This window comes from Schistocerca cancellata, chromosome 3, assembly GCF_023864275.1.
Source record: "Schistocerca cancellata isolate TAMUIC-IGC-003103 chromosome 3, iqSchCanc2.1, whole genome shotgun sequence".
In the NCBI taxonomy this organism is placed as follows: domain Eukaryota; kingdom Metazoa; phylum Arthropoda; class Insecta; order Orthoptera; family Acrididae; genus Schistocerca; species Schistocerca cancellata.
This window is the reverse complement of record NC_064628.1, coordinates 342,242,332-342,255,466: the sequence shown is the minus strand read 5'-3', so window position 1 is coordinate 342,255,466 and position 13,135 is coordinate 342,242,332. Positions and strand designations below refer to the sequence as shown.

The following is a 13,135-nucleotide window of genomic DNA, read 5'->3' as shown; positions in this document are numbered from 1 at the left end:
AGAAAACAAAAAATTGAGTGGAGAAAATGAGTAGCTACTGAAAATAAAAGCTGGGTGAAAGAAGTTAACACAAAATAAGGACAGGTGGGTGGGGAGAACTAAGAGCATGTTGCAACGCCAGTTTCCAGCTGCATAGTTCTGAGAAAATGTTGTCATTGGGGGGAGAATAGAGATGGCGTGTGTGATGAAATGGGCACATAGGTCAGGACTGTCATGTTGTAGGCCACACTGTGCATCAAGATGTTGTGTGTTGCCAGCATACATCCTCTATCTATGCCCATTCACTCTAACTAGTAACTTGATGGTAGTCATACCAATGTCATACCAATGTGGGAGGCTGAAAACTGTGTATATCAGGTACTTGACATGTCATTTCAGAGTTGGCTCTCCCGTTAATGGTATACATTTTTTCAGTTATGGGACTGGTATAGGTGGTGGTAGGAGGGTACATACATCAAGTTTGCAGTGGTGCTGGTCACAGGGGTATGAGCCATAAGGTGGGAAATGGGTGCAGAAGAAGCATAGAGTCCGAAAAGAATTTTTTTTCTTTTTTTTTTCTTTCTTTCTTTCTAGGTGTGGTGGGCAAAATGTCAGACACAATCGACCTCATTTCAGGGCATGATTTTAGGAAGTAATAGCCTTGTCGAAGTAGCTGATTAATACAGTTAAGAGTGACTGAATGACAAGACTTGGACTCCTATGTTCTTTTATTGGAGAGATAAGCAGTACCAGGATTGGTTTGAAGGCCTCAGAAATCTACTTGTCAACTAGGCTGGTGGAGTAATTATGTCCAGTGAAGGCTGATTTGAGAATGGTGGTGTATTGCTGTAAAGTGTCTGCATGTGAACAGATATGTTTGCCTCAAACACCAAGGCTGTGTGGAAGGGAATGTTTGACATGGAAAGGGTGGCAGCTGTCAAAATGTAAGTACTATTGCTTGTTAGTAGGTGTAATGTGAACACAAGTACATAGCTGACCCTTGGTGAGAATGAAGTCAACATCAAGGAAAGTGGCATGAGATTCAGAATAGGACCATGTGAAATTTAATTGCAAAAATGTATTCAGAGATTGCAAAAATTTTAACAGGTTAGCCTCACTAAGAGTCCAAATGGCAAAGATGTCATCAGAGTATCTAAACCAAACCTTGGGCTGGTATACTGGAAAAGTCCTCTCCAAGTGACCCCATGAAAAGGTTGGCATAGGAAGGAGCTATCTTGCTTTCCATGACTGTGCCTCAGATCTGTTTGCTTTATCTACTCTTCAAAGGTAGAGTAATTGTTTCCAAGTATAAAGTTGATAAAGGCAAGCAGAAAGGACATCATAGGTTTTGGTGCTGGTTGATGTAATGTTCTACAACAGACAAGACTATATCCATGGGGAATGTTGGTATAGAATGAGCTGGTGTCAATAATGATAAGGAAGATATGTGATGGGAGTGAGATGGGCACAGATTTCAGACAAACTAGCAAATGGTTGGTGTTTTTGATACAGGAGGTGAGTTTTTTTTACCATAGTTCACAGGTATTGACCAAGTAAGGCAGATATATGTTCAGTGGGTGGTTTGAAACCAGCAACTATGGAATGGCCAGGTTGACTGAGTTTGTGGATCTTAGGAAGAAGGTAAAAGGGGGGAGTGCATGATTTGGGTGGAGTAAGAAGTTGTGTGGATTGAAATGCTAGTCCTTGTGAGGAGCCTGAGGTTTTAAGGAGGTACTGTAGGTCAGTCTGTATCAGAGTATATTGATGCAGATGCTCTATGTGGAAGTATCAGAAAGCTGGTGTAGTCTCTCACTTACATACTCCCATTGGTCAAGTATCACAGTGGTAGATCCCTTGTTTGCTGGGAGGATAATGATGGAGTCATCAGCTTTTGGGAAAGGAAGATTTTTCTTGCAGTGTTGGCTCCATTACTGTTTATGACTTTGCATGTAACTCTGTGTTTACGGTTAACCAAGCACTGCAGGGTCTTCTCCCAATTGTTTTTCACTGATTTATTTGCAAATTTGATAGTACTTTTTTTTCCTTTCCTTCTTGCCACTTATCTTCCTTCTCAGTGATTCTTTCACATTTTTGTGTGTTTGTCTTTCACTAAACTCAGCTGATCAACTGTAAATTGCATCTTGCATTATTTTCTCACCCAAATGCAGTAGTTTCCATTTTCTCAAATGATTTTCTCTTTCTGTTTGCTCTGCTTTTAAGCTTTTTTTCTGTGTACATATCTTTTCCATTAACTTTCCCAATGATAATTTACTATTGTAGTTATTTTTCTATCATACAGCCCACTTTTCTTGCAAGAAGTACTGCCTCCCCCCTCCCCCCATAACCTCATGTTAACCCTTGTCCTCACAATTTTGATGTGAATGTTTCTATTTTGTTCTGATCTTTATCCTTGCTTGTCTTCCTTTTCTCTCACATCCTCCCTCCTGCCTTCTTCTTCTTTTTTGCCACTCCCATCATCTCTAATACAGCAAACTCTCCTCTGTTGCCTCAATGAATCCCATCACAAATCATACCCAGTCCTTTCAAAAATGATTTTGCACTGTCCAGACAAAGATTCCACATTCTGGTTCTTGAAATTTGCACATCACTGGGAGCTACCCCTAAAGGCCTTACATTGAAAGTCCTTATTTCTGGATGTAATCCATCTCTACACCAGCCCCTTTTACAGTTTCAAATACAGTCATCTCTTACATGTACCAGCTAATCTGCAAGTTACATGCCTTATCTGTCAATTTCCAATCCACCAGACATATCTCCTTCTACAAAACCTGCAGTTATCTGCCCCTCATGATTCCTTGGATGGTATCATCAATCAAGCCAGCTTTATACTGCAACAACAAGTGAGACTTCACTTCAAAAAGCTGTCCTACCTTCTCCTAAACTATCTCCTGTCTTTCTCCAACTACCTACACATTCACACCATTAATCACCATTCCTGTCCTACAGACCAGTCTTGGGCAACCTTCTTAATATTTCCCACTCTTTGCCGCTGCCTCCCACGACAGTGGTAACTCATGATTACAAGAACCAGCCACAATATTACAGTATTCTCAACCTCTAATCTAAGGCCCTCTACCCTTGAATTATCTGTATTATTCAAGAGTCTCACTTACAGCCATAAACCTGTATTTATTTATGCTGCATTGGTTAAGGACATACTTTCCTTCAGACATAATGTCACCTGGAAATATCACTTGAAACCCAATCTCAAAGCTTTTTCAACAGCAAATCTGACATTGAACTTTGCCTTGACTATTCTGACCATGATTCCAACTTGATGCACCACCATTACCTGCAAATCACCCCTTACAAGCATTCCAAGAATGCCTAAAATCCAGCATTTCTCCACAGCCCTTTCTCAGGTCCCTACAATGTAATCAATACCTGTCCTCTGCAAAACTATAGGCTCTTCATTCCATAAAAACTGATAGCTCCATTATTATCCTCCTGTCAGGCAAGAGATCTACCACTGTGGTACTTCAACAATGGGAGTATGTAAGAAAGGACCTACACCAACTGTTTGACACATGTACATATAGCATCTGCCATCAAGGTCCCATCCCTGTGATACAAACTGACTAATGGTACCTCCTTAAAACCATACCCCCCCCCCCCCCCCCTCCTCCCAAGGACTAACAACTCGACCAACAGAACTTCTTACCCCAACCAGGTCATACACTTCCACGTTTTACATTGTTCCTAAGCTCTATAAACCCAGTCTCCTAACCATCCCTTAGTTGCTGGCTTCAAAGCACCCACTGAATGTATATCTACCTTAGTTGATCAACACCTATAACCTGTAGTACAAAGACTCCCCTCTACATTAAAAACACTAACCAGTTCCTAGTTAGTCTGAAATCTGTGCCTGTCTCACACTCACCACATACACTGCTTGCAATTATTGATACCACCTACCTCTGTACCAATATTCCCCAGGTATATATCTGTCTGCTGTTAAAACTTACCTCAACCACCACGCAACCCATGACATCCTTCCTGCTCGCCTTTATCAACTTCATACTTATGAACAACTACTTTACCTTTGAGGAGCAGACATACAAACAAATCCGGGGCACAACCATGGAACATAAGATGGCTCCTTCCCATGGCAATCTTTTCCTGGGTCACATGGATGCCAGCCCAAGATTTGGTTAAGATACATTAATGTCATGTTTGCCATATAGACTCATAGTGAGGCTAACCTACTAAAATTTTAGCAGTCTCTAACTAAATTCTCTAAATTAAATTTCACATGGTCCTATTCCAAATCCCATTCACATTCCTTGATGTTGACCTCATCCTCACCAAGTGTGAGCTACACACTTGTGTTCATATTAAATCTACCAACAAGCAACAGTACTTAAATTTTGACAGTTGCCATCCTTTTCATGTCAAACATTCCACTGCAGCCTAGGCATTCAAGGCAAATGTATCTGTTCAGATGCAGACACTTTACAGCAGTACACCACCATTCTCAACTCAACCTAGCCCGCATCTCGTGGTCGTGTGGTAGCGTTCTCGCTTCCCACGCCCGGGTTCCTGGGTTCGATTCCCGGCGGGGTCAGGGATTTTCTCTGCCTCGTGATGGCTGGGTGTTGTGTGCTGTCCTTAGGTTAGTTAGGTTTAAGTAGTTCTAAGTTCTAGGGGACTGATGACCATAGATGTTAAGTCCCATAGTGCTCAGAGCCATCAACTCAACCATCACTGCACATAATTATTCTATCAGCTCAGTTCATAAGCAAATAGCCAAGGCCTTCACATCCAATCCTGGTACTGCTGATCTCTCTCTCTCTCTCTCTCTCTCTCTCAAAAAAAAAAAAAAAAAAAAAAAAAAAAAAAAAAAAAAAAAAAAATCTTCTCTTAACTGTATTAATCAGGAACTTTGACAAGGCTATGAGTTCAGGAACTTCGACAAGGCTATGAGTTCCTAAAAAGAGACCCATTCCATCTCACATGTTACCCACCATACCTAGAACAGTTTTTTATGGAGGGGGGCTCCACCAAATTTCCACAATATTCTGTTCAGACCCTATGCTTCTTCTGCACCCATTTTCCTATCTTATGGCTCCTATCCCTGCGACCATCCCATCTGCAAGACTTGCCGTGTATACCACCCTACCACCACCTAGACCAGCCCTGTAACTGACAAAACACATACTATCAAAGGGAGAGCCCCCTGTGAAATGTTGTTATGTAAACAATGTTTGGCCTTTCACATTGGTCTGACTACCACCAAGTCATCAGTTAGGATGAATGGGCTTAGACAGAGGAGGTATACCGGCAACACACAAGATCTTGTAGCAGAGCATGCTCTATGAAAGACAGTCTTGACCTTGGTGCCCGTTTCACCACATGTCATCTGGATTCTCCCCCCCCCCCCCCCCACCCCCCCCCCCCACCCCCACCCCGCCGCCCCCGACAGCATTTCCTCAGAACTATGCAGGTGGAAACTGGAATTACAACAGTACTTGATTCTCACCACCCACCTGGTCTTAATTTACCTTAATTTCTTTGGTCTCAGCATTTATTTTCAATACCCATTCCTTTCTTCACTGCCTTTTAGTTTTCTAGATCTTCTATTTGATGACCTGTCTATTTTCCCCCACTCCTTCCCTCCCTCACATGTCTACCACGTAAAATGCACTTAGCTTTCTGCTCTTATTAACTCTTGCACAATGTTTTGTCGCTAATCTCTACCTTGCTTTTAGCCCGTCTTCCACCTTTAAGCTCTCAGGTTTTCAAATCTTTTCTAGTGCAGTTCCCAACAATCAGTCTTTTATTCCCATCCCATATGCCTTGGGTGCTTTTTTTGTAACTCTTTCCACTTTCTAAACCTTGCCAGTCCTTTTCCTTGATCCCTCTTCTTTCCCCTTCAGCCCTTCTGATGGAGGAAGGACCTACTGGCTTTGAAAGCATGCACATTTCCTTTAGTTTAACATGTGTTTCCTCCTGTGACTGCTGGGTAAGTAGATTTTTTATCTATCCAATTATATTATGTTTTCATGTACAGTATTTTTAAAAATTAATTATTTTCATAGATATATTGTTATTGTTTATTATATTCTGAGCACAAGATATAACTCTAGGTGAAGCCTGTCTTTTCTCCTTTTTTCTGTCCAGTTTCCACAGACAGGGGAAAAATTTAAAAGAATTGAACAGGTAAAATTAACTAGGTTTTCATTTTCCACACTTCACTGACCTCATGTAATATCTGATCATTGTGATCACTGTAAATTATGGCCGTATGTTCTGAATTAACCTCTATTTGTGATTCTGATGTCCAGTATTTTTCTTCTACAACCTAATTACAATTACTGGCTAAAAGCAGTTGAATCTAAAAGCAAGTTTTGATTTGCTGTTACTTGATTATGATCCTTCCTGTGAAAATTTGACCACACCTTCACCTCATCATATTTAGGTACTATTTGACAGAAAATAGACATAAGAATCTACAAAAACCATAATGACTCTTTATTTAAATTTTTCATAATATTATTAATGCTCTAATTACAGACTGAAATTTACTCTAGTTATATTTTCAGTGGATTTGATAGTTTACACACTCACACACACACACACACACACACACACACACCTTATTTATCAAAATGCTCTCTCTGTCACTCAGATTCTGCAATCACATATCATTCTGCTGGCGGTGTTAAGTATGATAAATGATGAATATTTGTGACAAGTTAAAATTCTGTGCTGGACTGGGACTAGTCACTAGTTTATTTACATATTTTTTTTAAAATTCCACAGAGGCACTTCCACATTACTGCAGGACTAGCATCTCTGGGAGAAAGGATATATCGGAGAGTTTGACTTGCAGGGAGAGGTCCCCAGAGGTGGGATTGACTTTTTGGATCCATATATACAGTTATGTAGGTTAAGATCCATGGTATCATGCACTGCAGCCATTCACCCTGATGGGGTTTCATTTCAGTATAAATGGTGACAAAATTTTGCATGATGCTCAATAGCATTAAAAAGGTTGTAATGTCCAGAATGGTTGTGTGGTATAATGGATATGGTAAGGATTTCACATGTAGGAGGTTGTGGGTTTAATTTCATCATGAGCATTAATTTTTATTGAAATGACTTTGATCATAATTTTTATTCAATTAATTGATTTAAATGTAATTTTTTATTTCTATTCCTTTGTCACATAATTTTAATCATATCAGCTTCTTCATGTGCTCTCATTTTTCTTCCTATAATTCTTTTTCTACTTGAAATCTTTTTCCATGTGTTTTTGTTTAATTTTATGTATTAATTTTGGTATAATTCAATGTTTTTATTATTCTATTTTTTTTTGTTGAGATTATTACATTCATTATATCTATTCCCTCCCATGAACCATGGACCTTGCCGTTGGTGGGGAGGCTTGCATGCCTCAACGATACAGATAGCCGTACCGTAGGTGCAACCACAACGGAGGGGTATCTGTTGAGAGGCCAGACAAACGTGTCGTTCCTGAAGAGGGGCAGCAGCCTTTTCAGTAGTTGCAGGGGCAACAGTCTGGATGATTGACTGATCTGGCCTTGTAACACTAACCAAAATGGCCTTGCTGTTCTGGTACTGCAAACGGCTGAAAGCAAGGGGAAACTACAGCTGTAATTTTTCCCAAGGGCATGCAGCTTTACTGTATGATTAAGTGATGATGGCGTCCTCTTGGGTAAAATATTCCGGAGGTAAAATAGTCCCCCATTTGGATCTCCGGGCGGGGACTACTCAAGGGGACGTCGTTATCAGCAGAAAGAAAACTGGTGTTCTACGGATCGGAGTGTGGAATGTCAGATCCCTTAATCGGGCAGGTAGGTTAGAAAATTTAAAAAGGGAAATGGATAGGTTAAAGTTAGATATAGTGGGAATTAGTGAAGTTCGGTGGCAGGAGGAACAAGACTTTTGGTCAGGTGAATACAGGGTTATAAATACAAAATCAAGTAGGGGTAATGCAGGAGTAGGTTTAATAATGAACAAAAAATAGGAGGACGGGTAAGCTACTACAAACAGCATAGTGAACGCATTATTGTGGCCAAGATAGACACGAAGCCCACGCCTACTACAGTAGTACAAGTTTATATGCCAACTAGCTCTGCAGATGATGAAGAAATTGATGAAATGTATGATGAGATAAAAAAAATTATTCAGGTAGTGAAGGGAGACGAAATTTTAATAGTCATGGGTGACTGGAATTCGAGAGTAGGAAAAGGGAGAGAAGGAAACACAGTAGGTGAATATGGATTGGGGGACAGAAATGAAAGAGGAAGCTGCCTGGTAGAATTTTGTGCAGAGCGTAACTTAATAATAGCTAACACTTGGTTCAAGAATCATGAAAGAAGGTTGTATACATGGAAGAACCCTGGAGATACTAAAAGGTATCAGATTGATTATATAATGGTAAGACAGAGATTTAGGAACCAGGTTTTAAATTGTAAGACATTTCCAGGGGCAGATGTGGACTCTGACCACAATCTATTGGTTATGAACTGTAGATTAAAACTGAAGAAACTGCAAAAAGGTGGGAATTTAAGGAGATGGGACCTGGATAAACTGAAAGAACCAGAGGTTGTACAGAGTTTCAGGGAGAGCATAAGGGAACAATTGACAGGAATGGGGGAAAGAAATACAGTAGAAGAGGAATGGGTAGCACTGAGGGATGAAATAGTGAAGGCAGCGGAGGAGCAAATAGGTAAAAAGACGAGGGCTGGTAGAAACCCTTGGGTAACAGAAGAAATATTGAATTTAATTGATGAAAGGAGAAAATATAAAAATGCAGTAAATGAAGCAGGCAAAAAGTAATACAAACGTCCCAAAAATGATATCGACAGGAAGTGCAAAATGGCTAAACAGGCATGGCTAGAGGACAAATGTAAGGATGTAGAGGCTTATCTCACTAGGGGTAAGATAGATACTGCCTACAGGAAAATTAAAGAGACCTTTGGAGAAAGGAGAACCACTTGTATGAATATCAAGAGCTCAGGTGGAAACCCAGTTCTAAGCAAAGAAGGGAAAGCAGAAAGGTGGAAGGAGTATATAGAGGGTCTATACAAGGGCGATGTACTTGAGGACAATATTATGGAAATGGAAGAGGATGTAGATGAAGATGATATGGGAGATATGATACTGTGTGAAGAGTTTGACAGAGCACGGAAAGACCTGAGTTGAAACAAGGCCCCCGGAGTAGACAACATTCCATTAGAACTACTGATAGCCTTGTGAGAGCTAGTCCTGACAAAACTCTACCATCTGGTGAGCAAGATGTACGAGACAGGCGAAATACCCTCAGACTTCCAAAAGAATATAATAATTCCAATCCCAAAGAAAGCAGGTGTTGACAGATGTGAAAATTACCGAACTATCAGTTTAATAAGTCACAGCTGCAAAATACTAACGCGAATTCTTTACAGACGAATGGAAAAACTGATAGAAGCCAACCTCGGGGAAGATCAATTTGGATTCCGTAGAAATGTTGGAACATGTGAGGGAATACTGACCTTACGACTTATCTTAGAAGAAAGATTACGGAAAGACAAACCTACATTTCTAGCATTTGTAGACTTAGAGAAAGCTTTTGACAATGTTGATTGGAATACTCTCTTTCAAATTCTGAAGGTGGCAGAGGTAAAATATAGGGAGCGAAAGGCTATTTACAATTTGTACAGAAACCAGATGGCAGTTATAAGAGTCGAGGGGTATGAAAGGCAAGCAGTCGTTGGGAAGGGAGTGAGACAGGGTTGTAGCCTATCCCCGATGTTATTCAATCTGTATATTGAGCAAGCGATAAAGGAAACAAAAGAAAAGTTCGGAGTAGGTATTAAAATCCGTGGAGAAGAAATAAAAATTTTGAGGTTCGCCGATGACATTGTAATTCTGTCAGAGACAGCAAAGGACTTGGAAGAGCAGTTGAACAGAATGGACAGTGTCTTGAAAAGAGGGTATAAGATGATCATCAACAAAAGCAAAATGAGGATAATGGAATGTAATCAAATTAAGTCGGGTGATAATGAGGGAATTAGATTAGGAAATGAGACACTTAAAGTAGTAAAGGAGTTTTGCTATTTGGGGAGCAAAATAACTGATGATGGTTGAAGTAGAGAGGATACAAAATGTAGACTGGCAATGGGAAGGAAAGTGTTTCTGAAGAAGAAAAATTTGTTAACATCGAGTATAGATTTGAATGTTAGGAAGTTGTTTCTGAAAGTATTTGTATGGAGTGTAGCCATGTATGGAAGTGAAACGTGGATGATAAATAGTTTAGACAAGAAGAGAACAGAAGCTTTCGAAATGTGGTGCTACAGAAGAATGCTGAAGATTAGATGGGTAGATCACATAACTAATGAGGAGGTATTGAATAGAATTGGGGAGAAGAGGAGCTTGTGGCACAACTTGACTAGAAGAAGGGATCGGTTGGAAGGACATGTTATAAGACATCGAGGGATCACCAATTTAGTATTGGAGGGCAGCGTGGAGGGTAAAAATCGTAGAGGGAGACCAAGAGATGAATACACTAAGCAGATTCAGAAGGATGTAGGCTGCAGTAGGTACTGGGAGATGAAGAAGCTTGCACAGGATAGAGTAGCATGGAGAGCTGCATCAAACCAGTCTCAAGACTGAAGACGACAACAGCAACAACAACAACAACAACAACATATCTATTCCTCATATTGCTTGAATTTTGTTTAATATATAAACCCATCCTTTGTTTAAATCTTCATCTGTGTTATTTTGTCCATAGTGCATTACAAATTTAGGCTACATTTTAAATATTTCTATGATGATTACCATGAAAAAAATACACATCTTGTAATAGAAAATGCATTTTTCACACCCCTTGACATTCAAAATAAATATATTATTTTGTCTTTTGTTTTTTAACTGTTGGATCAGAATGTTCAAATAATAGATTATTATAATAGATAAATGTAATTAAATTCACATTCACAAAAATTCTAAGTGGAGGAAGAATGATACAAAGAAAAAATGAAACACATTAAAAAGTTCATGTGATGATTAAAATGATGTGACAAAGGAATGTAAATAAGAAATTACATTTAAATCAAATAACTGAATAAAAATAATGATCAAAGTAATTTTGATAAAGATTTAAAAATAAAAAAATTCATGTACTTGACAAGGTTTGGAACCCACAACCTCTTGTATGTTAAGTTCTGACCCTACCCATTACACAACACAACCAGTCAACAGAGTACAACTTTTTAATGCTACTGAGCATCATGCAAAATTCTGAAATTTATTTTTGTCAGTTACTCACAAACAAGGGCCCACCGGAGTGAATGGTTGCAGGGTGTGATGTTTGGGATCTTAACCTACATCACCATATATTTGGTTTCAAAAAGTCAATCTCACCACTGGGCACCTCTCTTTGTTAGTCACAGTGTTGAACTGTTACTAAGAAGATCTGTTTTTGCTCTCTATCAGAGAATACACCATAGAGAACATCTATCTCAACTTAAAATTATGGACTGTGCAATGTCTAGTGGAGAATATTCTCTACAAAGATGTAACAATGCATCCTATTGTTATCAATGGTGTGTTATTGTACTCTGTATGAGGTGTTTTATTTAAAAATCATAAACAAATAAATTTGTAAAATTACAGTGAGACAGAATGAGCTTTCATTATTTATCTTCAGAACATAAAATTTGCTTCCTGAAGTAAGTAACTGTCAATCAATCTGTCTTCTTGATGTTTTACAGTTTTCTCAAATTAAAAATCTCCTCTTGATACAAAATAATTTCTTTTGTTCTAGTAATGACAAAATAATGATTCAGATAATGAGAAACAAATAATACTTTCAGTTTTGTCCCTCTCCTTTCTTTTCTTTTCATTTTCTCTCTTTCTTTCCACTTTTTAATTAGGCACACAAGAGCACTTCAACATCTGTATGAGTAAATTTTTACTAACAATAAAATAAAACAGTTTGAGTGAAACAGTTTAATATATTGCCCCATGAATCCTATTTACTTCCCATTACTTATCTCTTGTTTTCTCTGTTTTACTTTAACTCTCATCTTCTCTCATGTAGGTATTTTATGCTTACCTGAGCAAGACCAAGGTCTGGTAACCACTCACTGGACACCCATGTGTGTCCTAGCTGTGCTATACATGGGTATCGCACAAGTGCAGGGTGCCTATGCTCTTCAATGGCCAGGCGAAGCTTTTTTCGGTGCATAGGATGTGTTATTCCTAGCCCAAGTTCTATCTCAACATCGCTAAGTTCAAGAAGCACCTGAAATTTGTGTTTTTTCATTAGATAATTTGGTTTTCATTAGAGTTAATTGAAAGTTTTATAAATTTTTGGATGTATCATTATACTAAACTCAAATGTATATGGCTAGCGAGAAGATACAATATCAGCATTACGATAATGATTAAAATTTGTTCTACTGTATTCATTTACGTATTAATTCAACTATTTCCATGATGTGTTTTATAATCCCACCATGAAGGAGAATGAGTCTTAAGGGATGTGGAAGGAGTCAAGTTATACGCTAACAGGTACAAGCAGATACTCAAGGCTATTTCTGTGAAAGATTTGGACTTTTTTCAGTATACATCTATCATTAGCAAAGGTGTTCTTTTTTGGTAAATGATTTGTGCAGGTAAAGAACTGGATTGGACAAGTATTGAACCACACAGGATACCACATTCAAAGAGACTCTCCGTTTTCTACTATAGTGATATGACTCCATTCGTGCAAGGCAAATATCTTTATACTACAGCGCTTTAGTTTCTTTAGTTTCCCATAAAATTTTTATCTTCACACATTCAAATTCGTTGCAAAGCTCAAAGAAGATGTCATTTGGATAATTTTTCTTGTTTTTGATTAGATTAGATTAGATTAGACTACATTAATACTAGTTCCATGGATCATGAATACGATATTTCGTAACGATGTGGAACGAGTCGAATTTTCCAGTGCATGACATAATTAAGTTAATTTAACAACATAAGTAAGTTAATATAACAACTTTTTTTATTTTTATTTTTTTTACTTTTTTTAAAAAAAATTATAATTTAGTTTTGTTTGGTTTTTTCTTTTTTTCTTAATTTATATCTAAAAATTCCTCTATGGAGTAGAAGGAGTTGTCATTCAGAAATTCTTTTA

At 38.5% G+C, this 13,135-nt stretch overlaps 1 protein-coding gene across 1 annotated transcript in view; it reads right to left on the bottom strand.

Annotated features, from left to right (window-relative positions):
• LOC126176298 (uncharacterized) overlaps positions 1-13,135 on the bottom strand; it is a 370,925-nt gene that overhangs the window by 97,500 nt on the left and 260,290 nt on the right. The window contains exon 13 of the mRNA XM_049923448.1: positions 12,068-12,256. Within this exon, the coding sequence (XP_049779405.1) occupies positions 12,068-12,256 (189 nt within the window). The remainder of the gene's footprint in view (positions 1-12,067; positions 12,257-13,135) is intronic.